The sequence below is a fragment of the Parambassis ranga genome, chromosome 20, assembly GCF_900634625.1.
Source record: "Parambassis ranga chromosome 20, fParRan2.1, whole genome shotgun sequence".
Taxonomy (NCBI): Eukaryota; Metazoa; Chordata; class Actinopteri; family Ambassidae; genus Parambassis; species Parambassis ranga.
Window position 1 is genome coordinate 71,867 of NC_041040.1, and position 20,053 is coordinate 91,919.

Here is a 20,053-nt window from a genome sequence, read left to right on the forward strand (position 1 = left end):
CCCTTTTAATAAACAGCTGTTGGCGACAGAGAGACAGACAGAAAGTGAGTAAGAGAGAAACACATTGAAAAAAACAGAAGACACAAGAGAGTAAAAAAGAAAAACAAGAGAGAAAAATTGACACGTAGTGGAAAGACAAACAGCAGAATTAAAATTATGCTTTGTTTGCATGTCCAGTGCTTTTTACTAACTGCATAGTAACTGGAATGTAAAACACATACACACACCCTAAGAAAACCCTGGCACACACACATACAACTACCAGCAGAGGGCATACAAAGTTAAGATAAACAGAGACGTGTTCCTGAGCTTGGGTCTTACACTGAAAAGTCTGCATACAATTCAACAAATATGATCATTTTAGCATCTGTTAATGCTAAAATGCATGAATATATTCATTCACTATATATTCAGAAATAAATAATTTTAAAATATTATTTTCAGAAATGAAGTCACTGTTTGAATAAGCTCAGCATAAAAAACTACAGAGTTCAATGTTCCGTTTCAGAGGTGTAAACTGGCTCTAATGGTAACATGAGTAGCAAGTCTATCTGAACTCAATTGAAGATATCTAGTAAATACCACTGTCAAGCTTATGGAAGCCAGCTTTATTTATACAGCATTCAGAAAACTATTTCTCACAGATAAACAGACACTTAGTATGGCTGTGTGAAAAGAGAGGCCTATAAAGACATAAGGATAGAGGGGTAATGACTCCGGTTGTCATTATATGCTGAGCATTTGTGTGTTTATCCACCTGCTGCACCATAACTCTATAATCTTCTTGGTTTCTCTAACCCATTTCTGACTGATGTGTTCTGTGGCTCCTCTGCAGCAGAAACCACACTGGGCGGACCTCTACATGACTGACATAAACATGCACCCACACACACAATCCAAGGATAGAGTTAAGAATAGTCCTGTTAGTATGGGCTAACTGCCATAAGCATCTGTAGAGTGGTAGACCTCATTCTGTGTGTGTGTTAACCTCCCTGGGAGAGTATGTGTGGAAGACCAAAGATTAGGTTACTACTCTGAAGCGAAGCATTCCTGCTCTTAGTCAATTTCTCGTGTGTTTGTGTTTATGTGCATGTCACATTCCTCAATAATTTGTAATCGATTAGATATGATTTACATCTGATTACACCAAAGGGTCATTTAATTTGACCACAAAGAATCTACCTTCAATAAAATATTGTCAGGAGAAAATACAGATGAACGCAGTGAAACAACATCCAAACAAAACAAACTCACCAGTCTTTCCACTTCCTGCTCTCGAAGTCTCTCTTCTTTTTGGCGTTGGTGGTAGTCTGTCAGTTCTTCCTTCCCACTCAGTGAGCTGATACTCCCCTTTCTTTCCCTGAAACCACCCGGTGGGGTCATCCCTGCCTTTCCAAAGGACTGTCTCCTCTCCCCAAAACCAATTCCAGGTTCCAGCCCTGCCTTCCCAAAAGAAGACCTCCTCTGTCCATGCCCAAGTCCTGTGGTACTGGTTAGTTCTAGGCCTACCCTTTGCCTGTCCCTCTCTCCCAACTCTATTCCAGGGGAGACTACATGACCAGACAACCTCTCTGGTTCTGCAGGGCTGGAGCTTGTGGAGTTGACAGAGCTCACGGAGCTACTGGAGGTCAGGCTGAGTTTTTTGGCAACACGAGGAGATGAGGAGCCCCCTGTCCGAGATGGGATTGTCACATCTGGTGGGGCAGTAGTAGGAGGGTCAGAGTTGGTGGTGGAGGGTGAGCTCTTAGGGCAGGAGAGGGAGATAGATACAACACCCTCACCCTGAGCTAAGGCCTGGCCTTGATTCCTGTTCACAACTTGCTGGTTAGAGTTACTTGCATTGTGGTTGAAGTCGGTGCTGGCATTCTGACCGTCATTGTAAAGGTCTTTGCTATATTTGTAACCCCCTGCAATATCAGACCGTCGTGGAGGAAGAGTTGACAAGGTCAGTCCGTTGCTATTGTCACGGGGTGATGGGCAGAGTCGTGGCAATGAGCGACTGTGCCCTCCTGCCACCATCCCACTCAGTGAGCCTGCTGAGTATTTCCTGGTTCGACTGCTGGATGACGTCTCTTGGTTCCCATAGCTACGGCGGCCGAGACGTGGGCTTGAGGGCATACTGACAGCACCCCCTGTCGTGGAGGTGCGAGTTGAGGAGGAGGAGGAGGGAGGAGGAGAGAGGAGGAAGCTATCACTACCAGCAACAGAATTGGAAGAGCCTCCACCATTCCACGTGGACAGTAGCGGGGAGGAGCCTTGGTTGTGCAGTCGCCTGCTATCGCTAAAATTGTCCTGGTGGCGGCCAGCAGAGGTACGGGAGGCCAGAGAGGAAGAGGGATCAGATCGTCGTCCGGGGGAAAGAGGTGGAGCAGATTTCAAAGACATAGGTGGACGATCTGAGCCATAGAAACGTCTGGCTTGTTCCTGATAGGCTGATGAAGATGTGGCAGGACTTGACACAGGTGTGGTGGGGGGAGACTAAGAGAAAAAAGTGAAAAAAATGTGTTTAGCTGTAGCAAATAATGTCACAAAAATGAAATATATATTTATAGTGAAGCTTTAGTAAACGAGTTATAAATTGTGTAGCCAATGAAAAAAGCAGTAGAGCCTTGGTTAATGATTAACCACGAATCATTAGCTATTGTGGGTAATAAGTAAACGTTGGTTAGCCCTGTTTAGCCTGAAACGCCCATGGAGCACAAGTCCTGTTAAAGTTGCTGTGGATACATAATAAAGCCTGAAGTGGAGCTGAATGAAGGCTGACCTGGGTCATGCTGAAGTAGGAGGGGTTAGCATTCCCATTGGCTCTCAGACTGTTTTCCAGGGCGATTTTCTTCCGTTGTAGGGTGTCCATCAAGTCCCGAAGCTCAGAGGCTGATCGCATGCCCCTAGCACTACTGGTGCCACCCACCACTGCATGGCTATAGTCACTGCTAAACTTCAGGTAATCTGAAGGTCAAAAAAAATGACATTAAAAAAAAACACATGTTAGAAAATTTTAACTGTTGTGGAAGCAGTGTAGATGTAAAGAGGATGATAAATCTTAACTTTTTTACTGTTTATTTAGTAAAAAAAAAAACACGAACAAAAGATCAGAAACAGGGAGAGAAGAATAAAAAGAGGGAGGGGCAATGATCATAAATAGAAAAAGAAGAAAGAGGGAGGTTGCATGTGTACCTGAAGCTGCAGCTATTCATAAATGAGGCTTTTGGCAGAACAAACCCAACCCAAACAATCCACAACTGGCATAGAATCCCCCCTACACACACACAGACACTGCATGCAAACACACACTCACACAAAACCCCTCCATTAGGTCCAAGATAAACAGTTCAACTTAAGTTCCGTTCCTCAGTATAGGATTTGGTAAATGAAAAAGACCACAAAATATTCTGGAATACCCTCAAGGGGCCCACCGCCCTTTCCAAAGCCTTTTATTTTGAGCAGCATCAGCAGTAAGGGGGTCTTTTTCCAAACCTCAACTGATTTTTCCCCCTATTTCCTTCTTGCTAAAACTAACTTAAAAATATCATCCAAAAACTGTGACTTACTTAAACCCTAATCCTTGCATCAGCAAAACTGATAGTGCTAGTTCTACTTGTGCAGAATTCCTAAAAGCTAGCAGTAAATATCCAGTCATGACACAAACAGGTGAAAATACTTAGGGTAGAGCAATATGTGAGAATCCTGCCCATTTTTCATCTCATCTGTGCTTTATGTGGAAAAGGAGCTATTACAATGTTCAAGCGTAGACCACCCAGTGTTTAACTGCCACACACACATACACTCGCTTTCCTCCAACAGACAACTGTGGCTCCACCTAAGAGAAATACAAATCTGTAGTTTCCATGGGTAGATATGCCAAGAGTGTGCAGACGTGTTTATGAATATTTCAATTCACTTCAGCTCAGTTAACTGATTTACAAAACACAAAACAAAAGCACCTTCAAATTCATACCATAAACCTGAATTTAAGCCTGTGTGAGAAAATGTCAAACCTTACATGAGGGGAGAAATGGGGCAGAAAATTAAAGACATCATAAGAACCCAAAAGGCGCACGAACACACACACACATGGTGTTTGTGTCCTTACATGGGCAGATTTATACTTGAGGGCTGGTGTGCATCAGCTTGCTTTTATCATGATCATCTGTTCAATCCCAAGCTATTCTTGCTCCATTAGGTGTAGCTGTTAGAGTGTAAGTCTTGGAACTCTGGAGGTTAACAGTAAAGATTATGGCTGCCTATACAGCAGGCAAATAGCAACTTTGTGTGGGGGTGTGTGAATGTGGGGCAGAAAGATGTTTTTAAATTTCAGTGAAGCTGAGCTGGGAGAGAGGAGAACATTCCTCCTGTCTAGGGGTTTAAAGAGCAAGAATTCCACTGAACGGGGAATACACACACACACATGCACCATGCGCACAGCCAGATCAATCACTAAGGAGACAGCAGAGTCCAGCTGCATCACCATGGCAAAGGAGAGGCACCAGATGAAAAAAAAAAAACATACCAATATGCTTTGGATTTTGAGTTCTAGCATGTGTGTGTGTGACAGTGAGTTGGTATGTTTAGGAAAGATATATGAGAGGGCTGAAAGACAGCCGTGCCCCCACCCTAACATTGTCGGAACACAGATGTGCATTTGATGCCCAAATAAAGGTAGCAGAGCAAAGACATAAATGGATGAGGAGATGGTGACGTGGCAACACAATGGGGAGAAAGAGAGGGGAAAAAAGCACAAGAATCAAGTATAGTTTAGGGTGAGGGCAGGGGTTTACACTTTCACTACAACCCATGTGTGTACCTGTGTTGTAGGCTAAAGCGGACACAGGGCTCTTTTGGGGAAGCATGCTTTTCATTCTGGTGGCCTCTTCAGGATGGTTGAATCGGAATAAATAGGATTTACCCAGACACAGGGAATAACCTGGAAAGACAACACAAAAAGACATAGTAAAAATGTGCTACGTATGACCAACAGAGGATGACATTTAATGACAATGAACAGGTCAAAACTACAATTTCACATAGTAGTCGAAACCTCATTTTAACACCCTGAAAACAACATATTGCAGTACAGAAATATACATACAGTGTATGGAGAGATCGTCAAAAGTACAACTTAGTATGAGCCTGTAATATTTATTCACAGTCAGACGCACACTCACACATGCTTGCACGCAGACCACAGTGTTTGCTCTGGCCATCAATTAGGCTAAGAGGGCCAGGTATTAAACAAGATGTCAGGGTCACAACCTCTGTAATACACACAGTCAGCCACAGCTGTCCAAATACTTCAGACGGCAACACAGAGAGACAGCAGTGCTGACACACATAGAGGAGGTCTTACCCAAATAATGGAAAAAAAGACAAAAAAAAACAACACACAAATGTGTATTTTAGTGAGATACAAAAAGGAAATGAGAGGTTTCATAAAATATGTTTTTTAAACCGTCATTAATGCAGAAACTTCGGTCGAGTCTTACAGCCTAACCCCCACAACGTTAGCATGTGTAAAAGACTAAAAAAGCACCTCATAATAGCTCTATTACAGTTACATCAGATTCCTTGGACCTGAAGTCAGACGCAGCCACTGAGGCAAAGAGGGGGATAACGAGAGGGCAAATGGAAAAAGACTGAATGGAAAAAAGTCAAAATAGTTTTTCTTGCTTTTTTCCTTTCTCTCATTCTCTTTTTTGCCTTTTTCTTTCCCAGCCTTACAGTATGTCCAATATCACATCAAGCTAAAAGCTGCACTATTAGCCTAATGTAAGATTATTGTTGACACATAAGAAGTCACATCTGTCTAGACGTTGCCTTAGAGTGCCTCAGGAGCAGATTTTTTTTTGCCTTCAAAGCTGTAATTCTCCGCACAGGGGGAACCTCATTGCAGTGGTGAGGTGGAGCGAACACACACACACACACACACACACACACACACAGCCATGAAAACAGTGTAAGAAATGTTTAGTCTACACAGCTGGACTGTGAACCTCTCAAATCCATACTTATGTAAACACAATCTTGCAGGTTTGGGCACAAACTGTAAGGAAGTGGCATCATGACAGAAAGATCAAAAGACTGGGAAAATAGGAGAGAAGCACACACACACACACACACACCACCATGTCAGCGAGTGTGCGTAAGATCTAATAATACGTATTGCCAGACATGACTAATTAAAGTGTATGTCTTCAAAATGTTGTGCATGCTCTTTGTATCTGGCATGTGTGGAAACATGTCTTGTAACAGTGTCTGTCTAATGAATCACAGCACCTTCCAGTATTTAGCACACACAAACACACACACACACTTAGCCAGCAGTCAACTCTTGTAAAAATCTAATTTCCTACCCTCAATGGCCTCACCATGTGCCACTTTTCAAGTGGAGAGTTAAGTGTGACAGCCTGATTTGTTCACAGCCCCCAACCTTCCACTCTTTCTAATTTCCTCTCAGCTCCTCAGCTAACAAATATCTACTAGCTAATCCTCTTCTGCTGCAACACACGCGAATGTGTGTCTATGTGACAAAGACAAATAATCGAAGATGAAGAAATTCTGAATGAGTTCTAAACATGCCCACCCACCTCTCCACACACAGACACTATCCACAACAAACACATTTAATCTCATTCACATGGGCACTTGTTTACCAGCAAATTATGTTTGCCTCCCATGTCAAAGCATGCACTCTCCAACACACACACACACACACACCCTAACCAACAACAACAAAACTTGAAATTAGTCTGTATATACATTTATAGGATAATTTAAAGTTTGCAATCTACAAAGTCCGACCTCAGAGTCTTTGAGGACACAGATGTAGGAGCTGTATCAAGTCTGGAGCCAATTTCTGTCCCTGTGTAGATCTACTCTCACCGCAGTGTTATGGGAGGGGAAACTTAATACTGTTTCTCTATTTAGTTAACATAAGTGGAGGAATCGCCAAATTGAGACCATTAGGCTAGAACGAAAAATAAACCAATTACAACATTCCATGTCAAACACACGACCAGATGAAGCTCAGTGACCTGACACTACCTGACATGCAAAGAAATCACACTAAAAATATTTCAATGTGTCATCACAAGCAATGCACCTCCAGTTGTAGCCAAAATGTTGTAGCTTACTTGAAAAAAAAGCGCTGTATTAATCCCTGACATCAATATAAACTAAAGTTATTCACTCATGAAATGATGCATGCACAGGTCCCAGTGGGAGTGTAAATTGACCACAAAACCACACATTAACCCTCTCTGTGGTGCATGGTTCCACAGGCTGGCCTTTCTCAAGGGAGTTGAGTTGTAGATTAGGTCAATCACACCGTTTCTCACACACTCACCACTCATACCAACTCAGTAGAGATCTTCTCTCTGCTTTATCTGAAATCTTTCTCACAAAGCATCAACACACCCAGCTTCCCTCGACAGAAGGATACAAGCCTGGGTTTAACCTTTTAAAAAAACCTCTAATCTGGCTTTAATCACAAATAAAAAGGTAAATACAAACATCAAGCTCATCAAAAAGACAGATGTCTTTTCATCTAGTGTAAAAAAAAGAAAAGGCCCACATGTGCCAGGGGGGCAGGCAGAAGAAAGCCTTGTGAAGACAATGAAGATCCGGGACAATGAAGCAGGTTTTGTTCTCAGGTGTCAGGTATCCTGAGTCTGCCTTCATGCAGAGTATGGGCTGCTTGTCTTTGTCATGTGCACTCACAGCAGTCTGCAAACTTACCTTCTGATTCAAAGCCCAAAGGCATGCCACACAAAGGGTGCAGGCAACACGCTACAACCAACAGGTTGTGATGGAAAGCTGACAGATGTGGCTGCACATAAGAAATGTAGCTTTCACTTTGAATTGACCTGAGCGGCAGCAGTGATTCATATACAATCCTCCTGTAACATGAGCAGCTTGACTGCGATTTACCATTTTAACTACTCATAATAAAAAAGAGAAATATGACTTTAGCCTGTTTTTACATTGCAGCCAATCAGAAAGTAGCCTATCCTGCATATTTAAGAGTTAAGCAAGACAATAAACAATATTGATTCCTGATAACACACAACTTTAGGACTGTGGACATTGATGGGTTTGGTTCAAAGAGTATGTGAAAGTAGAAAAAGACCTGAGTCTGGTTTGAAGGTCAGTCAGGAATCAGCCTATGCATCAGTGAACAAACCTATCAGACACACACACACACACACACACAGATGGAGCTGCACATACACACACACACACAGACGGAGCTGCACATACACACACACACACAGATGGAGCTGCATACACACACACACACACAGATCGAGCTGCACACACACACACACAGATCGAGCTGCACATACACACACACACACACACACACACACACAGATGGAGCTGCACACACACACACACACACAGATGGAGCTGCACATACACACACACACACAGATGGAGCTGCACACACGCACACACACAGATGGAGCTGCACATACACACACACACACACACACACACAGATGGAGCTGCACACACACACACACAGAGATGGAGCTGCACATACACACTCTCCAGGAAGCAGAGGACTTGATTGACAAGCCATTTGTTGTTCGTACTACAATATCTAAAAAAGTAATGATATAGTGTTAATGTTAGTGTAATTTCAAAGTTGTAGTATAAATGGGTGAAGTTCGGTAAAGAAGAAAAGAACAAAACAGATTTCTATGACTAAACATAGTGTTATTTTTTCAACAAAAAAAGAAGAAGAAATAAAACCGTTACAGACCTTTACAGTCCCATTCAGTGAGCACGAATCACGACAGCTAGTATCTTTCTTTAAACGTATGATAAATTATCATGACCCTTAAATGCACATATTCCTAAAAGAGTAAACTATAAACTGCTTATATAACTAACTACAGTGCTGTCGGGCTCTGTTGTTGTTTGCGTCCCTCCTGAGATGAATCCTCAGCCGTCTCCTCTCCGTGTGGAAGAAAGTTCACTGATTTACCGTCCATGAGCCGGAGTCTGGGACTGTACCATATTAGCGGTAAATAGGGGTGTTTGGTGCGCAGGAATAACAAGAGGAAACTATTTTAAAACAATCTATACCAGTAGAAATGTCATTATATTGAAAAATAAGACGATTAAATTATAAAAGAGAATACACACGTGTAAGTAATTTTAAAAAACACATGCGAATAAACCGCCTAACACGCCGGCACCCTTATTTGAAGTTGGTCGGTTCTAAAGTGAGGTATTTGGCGGACGCCCCCCTTTCTTTGTCTACTCACCTATTTTCTTCTCTTTCCCTTGAATTAAGTCGCGCTAGCTGAACTAAACGAGCTAACCCGGTGCTAAGACTTGTTTTTATAACAACAAACTATTTATTTAATGTGACTTTCGAGATAAAACAACACTAGAATGGTTAGAGTGCGAACAGGGCTGGAGACAAACTGGAAGATTCAGAGTGGGGGAGATAACAGGGGGTGAGGGGACATCTTCAAAGGGAGGACCTTGGCCTCCACGTCTATAATTCAAGCCTGAGCCCATTCGTGTTTCTGCAGTGTGTTTGTGTATGATGGACAGGACTGTGATTACTAGGCCATGACAACATATTACTATTCTACAAGTGTCTTCCAGCTGTTCCAGTGATGCTGATGTGATTCCAGGTCAAACTCTGAATTCCCAAATACAGAACAGATCATTTCCTAAACATAGCTAACCATCTCCAGACTGCTTCATGGTGTGTGTGTGTGTGTGGTTAGACTAAGTGAACCCAGAGCAGCAGATATTCCTGAGGATGTTCTCCCTTTCCTCCTCTCCATAATTTTCCTAACCATGCCCTTTTGACTTTTTAAATACTTGTTTTATTCAGTCCCCTTTTCTCCACCCCTGCTTCTTTACACTACCCCTGGTCTCGTGTGGTGCACACACACTCTGACGTGATGTCAATATTTGAGCCAGGCACGGCGGGGAAGATAAATAAGGCTGTCAATATTTAACTTTAAAGTGGCCGGGCCACACAGGACACAGTGGAAAAGTGTTAAGTAGAAGTCAGTGTGCAGCACCGTTCTGTGAAACAGGAGAAGGAAATGAAGAGGAAGGAAAACGCAGAGGAAAGTGTCACAGAAGGAACAAACTAGTGAAACAGGGAGAGCACAGCAACTGAGAGCATCCAGGGAGAAGTGAAAGAGATAAAGAGACCCAAGACAAACACAGGGAGGTGGGCAAGAAGATAAGAAAAGATATAAACACCAGAATCTGAGAAGTTTTCTGCAGTCTACTGAACCTGCAGTGTTGTGTATGTTCTGCAGTTGCTGGAAGCTGTGACTCATTCTAGCAGCCTAGCTGTTCCAAGCCACAAGTTAAACCAAGCCAGAGGTACCCACACACACACACACACACACACGCACACCATTCAAAATACCAACATGTGGGAATGCACACACACACATGGGAATATATGTTCAAGAGAATTACACATATACAAACATACTGTACACCCTGCCGTTTCCATGCAGAACGTCAGCAGAACATTAAATGTGCTCTTATGACTCATGCACACATGGACAGGAATGCAAGTTAACCAAACCACAAGCTATAACCACCCTCTCTCCCTTTCACACACACACAAGTTATGAAATACTGAAAGTATGTACTCTGAGCAATAAAGTCAAGTTAATGCTGCTATCAGCCAGTAGGTGGCAGTATATCAAAGCATGTACTAGAAAAAACATCTGATGTGTGTGTGTGTGTGTGTGTTTGACAAGTTCTCACCCTGTGTGAGAGGAGTAGGCACAGTGACCTGGACTCCATCCAGGCTGCAGAGATGACCACAGGGATCCAGGGTCACCACCCCTCCTGTTGTGTTGATAAGGAGGAGGAGGGGGGTCAGACTTTTTGAAAGATGACTCATTGATCACATGAAGTGCACAGACACCAACCGTCATTGATGATGAGGCAGTGCTCTGCTTCAACGCCGGGCCCCTGGATTGTAATATCTTGAGGTATTGGAGCATCTTCTCTGCCTATACGGGTCACCCCTGGAGATCAGACAATTATAAGCAAGGTTCTGTTAGTTGTTGAGTGGGTCGACATGTTCATGTCCTTTTTTCAGATAGCATCTTTAAAAAAATCATATTTTGAAGCATTGTGGAGAAAATAGAGACTCTCAGTCTTCCGAGTTCACATTGTTGGAATTCCTCACTGACGTGAAAGGGGCACACCAAGCTGGGAGAGTGTGTGGCGAGGCAATAAACAATGATAAAGTGCTGTTTAAAATGTCACAGTGCTGGCTCTGGCTTTCTAATCACAGCCTTTGTACTGTACATTTTAGGTTTTGCTCCTACTGTTATATGTATGATGGCTAAAATTACACATTATAATGTACACATTTATTTATTTCTGCATCAGTGTGGAAATGTGACATAATATTTTGTCATCTGGAGCTAAGTGCTATTTTAAAAATGTATGAATGCATCTACATAAATTATAGCCATGACATAAATTTTCACTGTACATTGCGAAGAAGAGGCCAAACAAGCAGAGTCTGTGTTTCTCTGTTGTACATAATAAGAGCTTTGTGATTCATAATGCTTCAAGTGTGTGGCAGTCACCACTGTTATCCTACTAAGAACACATATTCACTGGCTTCCACAGCTTAAAAATCAGTTTGTGTGGTATTCGATGTGTTTATCTGCAGGCTACTGAATAATAATCAGCCATATAAGCGTGTCTCTCATTTTATCATGCTGTAGATCTCCCTGTTTGGCTAGCTAACAAGAATAGCAATGAGGCTCTGGCACCTGTGGCTTAGTGAGCTGATAGGTGTATATATTTATAATGATATAAATTATGTAGGAAACTCCATCCTGTGTGTACGTCATGTCTTCCAAAAACAGCAGGACACATAAAAATGAGTAGTAGAAAGCAGAAATCAGGCTAGTTTCCCATTCAAGTCACCAATCTACATGACTGGTGAGAAATGACATTTGAAGACTGAATAGTCTCCATGGTGAAGGTGTTGGACCTGACCTGGTAATCCAACCCTGTGTGATGTATGTGTGTATTACCTTCTTTCAGTGGAAGCACGGTGATAGCGACACTCAGCCTCCCACTGCCCAGGCTGACCAGATGAGGTGCAGCTGTCTGGACCTTGAGCCCCTTCCCTGTGTCGATCAGGTCCAGAGGTGGAGACTGCAAGCATCAGTCATGATGAAAGGGTCAGTCTATCAAACTTACATGAATTCAATTTTAACCATAAAATCATGTTGCAAGGTGATGAACCATGTAATCTTTTTCAACCCTTCTGCACTGTTCGGGACATTTGTGTCCTCTGAGAGTAATTTTTCAATTTATTTTGGCCATAACTTTGTCTATATGTGAGCAAATTGAATCATTTTACTTACATTTTCATAGGTATATAACATACTGTGGGCAAATTTGACCCCTTTTGACAACAACTTAATGACCCTATTAATAGGGGGTTGTTAACTGTAAAAATCACAAATTTTACCTCCTACCAACAGGATATGCATGATTATGTAGTGCCATGGCTGTGCAGTCAAAAAATGTGGTTATAATGGAAGTCTATGGGACAAAAACGTCCACGAACAACACGTAAGGGACAGAAAATGAAAATCCAGTGCTGTGCAAAAACTAATAATTAAAGTCCATGTTGTTACTAATGTTTGACATGACAAGACATGACATGACAAGACAAGGTTAAAAAAATCCAGTCCACATTCTCCTTTTCTATTTTTTTTGGGGACAACAGTGGCGCAGTGGTATAGCAGGGTTGTCTAGTAACCGGAAGGTTGGTGGTTCAATCCCAACTCCTCCCTAGTCACTGTTGTGTGTTCTTGGGCAAGACACTTCACCCTAGCCTGTGGCGTGCCTTGCTAGTCATTGTATGACACTGCTTGGCAGCAGCCGTAAAGAATTTCCCTCTGGGATTAATACAGTATCTAAAATAAAAAAACCACCACCCCTTATGAAATTGGTGATTAAAGGGTTAAAATCCCATGGGGAAATTATTGTTTTACTACTTTTGATCAGAACTGAAGTTAATTAAAAGGTCTATGCAAACAAAATATCAAAAACATTTTTATCTGATATATTTTTAAAACTGTTAAAGTCAGAGGACGAATTTTTGTCCCAAACAACACAAAAGGGTAGTGTTTGCAAACATTGCACAAGGGTTAATTTGCAGACAGAATACATGAAAAAGGAATAATTGTGTGATCTGTGGTTGTACCTTGAGTTCTACTGGAGACATCTGATCTGACTCTGGTTGGAACATCCTCTCAGAGTCCTGTAGACACGCAAATATTCTATGAACACAACTGAAAACAGCAGGGGGTACACAAGTATACTGTCACACAGCAGAATAAAAAAAGATGCTCGAAGCACAACCAGCTGCCACATGAGAGGAACTCTCCCTCTGAAAGTGTTCCAAAGAGTAAATGTCACTTGAGAGGAAAAAAACACACACAAACCTTTTTTTTCATTTTGCAGTGAGAACAACTGGTAGAAACATCCCATTAAAGCTGCCGGCACCTCGGGCAGCTTTATAAGAAAGGCCAGTTAACATGTGATGTCCATGAAATGTACACTTTGGACACCCAATTAGCTTTTGTGCCTATGCCACAGGTCAAATGTCAAGGTTTGTCACAACCAAGGAATGTCCTAATCTATTAAACAGATTATGCTCCACAAGAGATTATGCTTTGATTTTGAAGGGGTTTATCACACAAGAGGACATGATGGCGGCAACACCTAGGAGGGGGGTCCCCCTGTGCTACGGCAAGAAGAAGTGAGACACCATCACAGGGGTGTATTATGCTGACCTCAGGAGGAAAATCAGGAAGATCCAGTGTGGGAAACTGATAAAAGAGTTGTGTTTCCACCGGGACAATGCTCCAGTCCACAGAGACAATGGCTGCCCTCCAGGAATGTAGCTATAAACCCATTCAACACCCACAATATTCACCTGTTATGGAGCCCTCAGTGGTCACCATTTTGACAGTGATTGTGACGTAATTGCATGTTTTCTATAAATAATCCTGATTAAGAGGAAACAGAGCCAAATGAAAGGAAACGAAATCTAAAAAGTAAGCGTGCTTGTTTGAGTAAACACACTCAGATCCTGTGCCAAGGACAACTCCCGCAGCACCCTGCAACCCTACATAGCTAAAACACTCTCGCTACTCTTTGTGTGTCCACACACAATCACAGACATAAACATATGCACACACACACACACACACAGATGGATGAGTGAAATGCCTCTCACCAAAGCAGAGATGATTACAGCATATGGGAAACCGCTGCAACCACCTCCTGTCATTTCCTTCCTTTCTTCCTCTCCTCTCTCCTTGTCATTTTCCCTTTCTGTCACATAATCCTATAATAATCCTTTAATAATCTAAGCTGTCACAGTTGGAATCTTTGTTTGTTTAAAGTTTTTCCTTCCATCAAGGGAGTGTTTGATATTTCTTTTTCCATTTCACAAACTCTACAGCGGCCTTCGTCTTTTTTTTGCACGTGTCCTTCCCATGTCCTGAAATCCTGCCTTTTTAATCTCACTCTCCGCTCTTTTCCTTTCTTTCCTCCAATCACCAGCAAGGGGAAACACAAATCAAACTCAGCTCTGTACCACTTCCTCTAATTCAGCACCAGTTTCCTTTCTGAGGTCACTTCCACCTTTGCTGCTTTGACACCCTCACTGCCTCCCTTATAACCCCTATGCACACACAACCTTCTACAAATAGAGCCACACATTGGGTCTTTATGCTGTCGCACATATGATATGGGCTCTGCATTCCACTGTGTACTTGTGTAGACAAAGCAAACGTACAGCGTATAAAGGCAGCATCATCTGGATGTTACAGAGCCCTGCTGAAAATGGGGGTTAATCAAGTTTCACAGGACTGTCTTGAGTCTACTGACGAGACTTGTCTCTATCCTGCTGCCTCTGCTGTCTGGTACTTCCCAGCCTCTTTCTTCTGTCTTTCTCTCACAAACAGCTTCTCTCTCTTTACTCAGTCTTATCCCTCCTTTCAATGTGTCTCTGTTAGTTATTTACTTTCTGTGTCCCCCTTCACCTCCTTTTACCACAGGAGCCCAAGTCTAGGCAGGTCAAGACAAGTCTGTGGCCTTGTTTGCTCTGGTTAAAGCAGAGCAGTGATGTGTGTCAGCCCCTATCTGGATATCCAGATTGCAGCTTTTCATCTTTAGGTTCATCACAATTTTAGATTCAAACACCAAACCTGGTGATACGCTGATCAGGATATCTAGACTAGAAAGATGTATGAGATCACCAGAAGGACTTCTGTAGTCTTAGAAAGGCTAGCCTCTTGTTGATGTGGCAATACAATTTTGAGCACTGACCTATCACATGTTCAGCAGCTTAGCACAGTTAAACATTAAGCAACTGAAGAAGCAGATATTGTCCTTTGCAAATATAAGACTAAGAGCAACTCTGGACAGAAACTAGACTGTAGCTGAGTGCTTCTGTGGCTTTATGTCTGCTGAATATTTGCATCACATGTCCCTACGAAACATGTGGACAATATGTCAGTTATGACACATGGTGACATTTATGCTAATGGAACAAATGGATGTATAGCCTGGAATTATGTTATGTTTACCTAAATGGAACATGCAGTATGAAGGATCGCTAAACATCATGGGACCAATACAGACGCAAAAGTCCATGCAAAGCTGTGGGTTGGAAACAGTGGGGGTACATGTGATCAGGAGTCTGAGGTTTGAGTCCCCCTGACACCACATGCTGTTTTGTTTTGTAAGGAGTTAGGCAAAGATCACCTTAAAACACACAAATCTTTAACATTCAACAAATTTTAAGTTGATAACTGCTCTATTCACACTGTCACCATTTTCACCTGCCATCAGGACAAGTCCAGCGCATATGTTCTGTGTTCAGGGACTGAAATATTTAACCTCTTGTTAAATTTTCCTGGTGAGGACGGGCGGGCTTCTGATTTTCTTTCAGGCTTTAATTCATGCAGCAAGGGCTTGTTTCATGTTCTCTGATAATGTATCACTCTAAGACAAACAGACACAGAAGTGTACAGTAAGTAGACCAAGATGAAGTGGAGCCACCAGACATGTTGTGCATGGAAGAGATACAACTTCTAACTTAATAGAAAACATTTGCACACTTGTGCCTGAATCAGGAAATAAAGAAATAATCTGGCTGACTATAAAGACAGTAAACATCACAATTTGGCATAAAGTCGCTGCTGGATTTAAATGACTAACTTAAATACACCTGAAGTATGAAGACTGGCTGAAACCTTTTATTTAATATACAATTAAAATCACAAGAACACACAGCACATTACACACACTCTCTTTGATCCCATCTGTAGAACAGCTGAGTCTCCCCAAAATGCTTCATTTGCCCTGCATCTGGAGAGATGGAGATAGAAGGAGAGAGAGAGAGAGGGAAATGTGGGGTGATGGAAAAGAGGGAGTGATGGAAGATAGAGACCTCATAAAACCAGAAGCAAAGAGCTGGCACTCTCAGACTGTTTTTCTTCTTTCATCCCTCCTCCTGTTTTTGTGTTCCGTTTACATCTGTTTTGTCTTTCTGTCTGTTTAAATCGCCTTCTGCATCGTTTTCTCTGCATTCTGAAAACCACCATCCATCTCGGGACAAATCTAATTGCTGATCTTCTTAATTTGGAGCAGATTGTTTCAGCTGGAGTAGTTCAGTTCCTTACATGGGTGAGTAAGTCTGTTTGTATTCATCTAACAACAGTAAACTGTACTGTTAGCTCCCAGGCTACATTGTTTTTATTGAGTTAATGTGTGTGAGTGTATCTTTACTAGCGTGATTTTGTTTGCAATGTCAGCAAGAAAATGCTGCAATATGCAACAGACAAAGCTTCGGGGTTGTTCTTTTTTTTTTACTTTTGAGACATATATTTGATGTTTGCCATCTGCTTCCTCTGTTCGTGTGGCTGCTTTATTGAGGTATAGCCTCAGGCTTGGAGGGAGTTCAGTCCAGATGATGTCTGCAGGCTGTTGTTCTGAACGTAACCAACAAGTGAAGATGAGTTTGGGGTTTGATGAGCTGTCAGTCTTATCTCTCTGTCCTCGCATGCTATGCCATGGCTGGATTTCTTCCGTCTGTCTTTATCGTTCCTTTTCTCCATCCCTCTTGTCTCTCACTAACATCCCCTCCCCTTACATTCCAGTGTTACCCTCTCCTCCTCCCACCTGACAAAGCCAGCATTGTATCACAGATGCTGTTTAATATGGAGTCCCTCTCTCGGTGTCCCTCATATAGAGCAACCCATAGGCCTAAGAAGGGATGACTCCCTCCCTTCTCCTCATTACACAGTGTGTGTTTGTGCAATAATGTCTGCATGCATGCTACCTTTAAAGAACTCCATGTATGTACGTGTGCATGCATGTGGGTTTGGTTGTGTGTGTTTTGGTAAAAACTCTGAAAGCTGATTAACACAACTTAACCTTGAACCTCTGCTAAAACACACAACAAATATCACCCACATTCAAACTCTAACCCTCCCTAACAGGCTTTTTTTTTGAACCCTTCAGTAGGATCCACACAGGAAAGGAAGCCTATTGTTGTTGCAGCTGACTCAAAGGTGGAGGAAATCTAACTTCTATTGGGTGTATGTGGAAAAGACCAGATTACTTCAGCTGCCATATGCAGTGGATCAACTGATGTTTGGTTTCCAGACGGAGGCAGGATATGACAGAGAGACAGTGGAGGGAGGGACAGTGATATGGAGAAGGACACGTTATTAGAAAAAGCTCATGCGGTAAACTGAACTGTGACTGCTGGAAAGAAAAGATAACAAAAGCAACTGACTGTGTGAGATCAGGAGGTAAAAATGTGGGAAATGAATAGAGAAAAAAACCTGAAGAATCCAGATATGAAGGAAAAAAGATGAATGCGAACTGAACGAAGTCTCCCAGGTTGCACCACTGGCCTCCAAACATAACATGATCTTATACTGACTGCACTAATGACAATCCAAGCAGTAACTGTCATACACCAACATTACACATGGCGTCCAAATATCTGTTTGGATCCCTCAGATTATAACTGCACCCTTATGCTGTATGAATCTAGCTGATTTCATGACATGAGGGTCTGGTTTCCACATCATGGGATGGCAAGAGCCAGCTTGACATAAACATAATGTTTTAACCATTAGTTGATAGCTGTAAACCTGATATGAACCCACACAGAGCAGGTTTGTGTTTGGACCATGATTTCGAGCCAATAGGCCTTTGTGCTTTTAGTGGTTAGTTTTTATAGGAACTTTTTAACACACATGTTTCCAGTCCACACACACACACACACACACACATTATCAATGCTCTTCAGTTGTTGAAAAGTTCTGTGGTGGCATTCAGGTGCTTTTCCATGGTCTCATATAAATGTCTTTAATTCAAATCAAGCACCAGGATGTTTTCCCTGATTGGATAATTAGATTTTCTCATTAACCAAGTGCCACTGAATGATTTTCAAGTGGCTATATATTGTTTTTCAGGTGAGACAAATAGTACAGTCACTAGGCTTAAAGCACAGAAAATAAAATAAAATAATAATTTTAGAGTTAAAAAAGCTCGATGATCTAATCCAATGTAGATATTTTCCTTTAACAGGTTGATCCATATCGGTTTTAACTATTTCTAATCTGTAGACCAGAGACATTAGACAAGACGCAAAGACCTCTTTGAACTGTGGGTCATTATTGGTCACAATAAAAGCATTTAATACAATTCGACCGTAATCTTTTACAACATTCACACACTCGGGGTACTCACCATCATCGAAGCGGGACTGGCCACTTCTGTCATCGTGCTGCTCCAAGATCGAGAATGAGCCTATATTGCGCGTTAGAAAGGAAATAAATCCACCCAGAGTACTGCGTGCGCTCCTTCTGTCTACAGCCTGGGATACATTCCCCGTGCAGCATGAGCAACCTGTGGTTGTCTGGGGCAGACTTTTAATCCCGTGTCACATTCACACACACACACACACACACACCAGGAACGACATACATACACTCAAAACCTACACAGACGTAAAAAAGCCGGCGGCCTCAGCCAATCGCGACGTGTAGAGGAATGCAGCAACAGCTGGAAGGAGAGAGAGAGAGAGAGAGAGAGAGAGAGAACAAGGGGAGGGAATCTCTCTCACCCTGCTCCCTCCCCCTTTCACACACACACACACACACACACACACACACACACACACAGAGGGAATAATGCGCAGGTGTTAACAGACCTACACTTGACCCTTCATCATAAATGGTCCAAAGAGAGAGGTCTTTAGACTGACAAGGAGAGGGAGACAAGGGGACACAAGGAGAGACAGAGTCCCTCAGTATGTGCATTCTTTAAGACCTACAATGGCAGCTGATAACAAGGCACAACGATAAGAAGCGTGTTTAACTAATGCTATTACAACAGTGGTGCAGTCAAGGCTCCATTCACAGGACACAGTCCAGTCCTACACTGTATCAGTACAAAGAACGGTCCAGACTCGGGAGCAAACAAACTCAAATCATGCAGCAGGCTTTGGAATGTTAAAAGGTTCATAGAATTAATGTTTTTTTTCCCCTCGCAACACAAGACAATAGTTCTATTTAGAAGAATAACAAGGCCTGTTAGAAGAGACGTCCCTGAAGGGGAATTTTAAATGCACTATTTGTAAAAACTGCTGGTGCCAAAGTTTGTTTTTTATTTGCTGAGAATGTTTATTTATTTTTTATTAATTACACTACAGGTTCAAATGCTGCAAATAAAATCTCATTTCTGATTTGCAGACTTCAATAAGAGCTAAATAAGAGTTGTGATTATTGAATTTACTGTATGAGAAATAGAGTTTAATGCGAGTAAATTTGAAGGGCACATATTCTTCAGTCAAGTGAGACATGTCGCCCACATGAGGGGCAAGTTTTTTGTGAAACCCCTAACATACCTCAGGGGCACAGGTGCAAGACAGGCCTAAAGTGAACACCTCTGATGGCGGGAACACTAAAACTATAGCCAGAGAGAATCT

The 20,053-nt window shown here is 42.2% G+C and overlaps 1 protein-coding gene across 1 annotated transcript in view; it reads right to left on the bottom strand.

Annotated features, from left to right (window-relative positions):
* The window catches only part of LOC114453055 (pleckstrin homology-like domain family B member 2), a 31,576-nt gene extending 12,453 nt beyond the window's left edge, over positions 1–19,123 (bottom strand). Inside the window, 8 exon segments of the mRNA XM_028432699.1 lie at positions 1,255–2,478; positions 2,765–2,949; positions 4,805–4,924; positions 10,759–10,842; positions 10,926–11,024; positions 12,054–12,177; positions 13,238–13,294; positions 18,814–19,123. Coding sequence (XP_028288500.1) covers positions 1,255–2,478; positions 2,765–2,949; positions 4,805–4,924; positions 10,759–10,842; positions 10,926–11,024; positions 12,054–12,177; positions 13,238–13,294; positions 18,814–18,846 — 1,926 coding nt within the window. The 5' untranslated portion in view covers positions 18,847–19,123.
* Between the last annotated feature and the right edge of the window lie 930 nt (positions 19,124–20,053).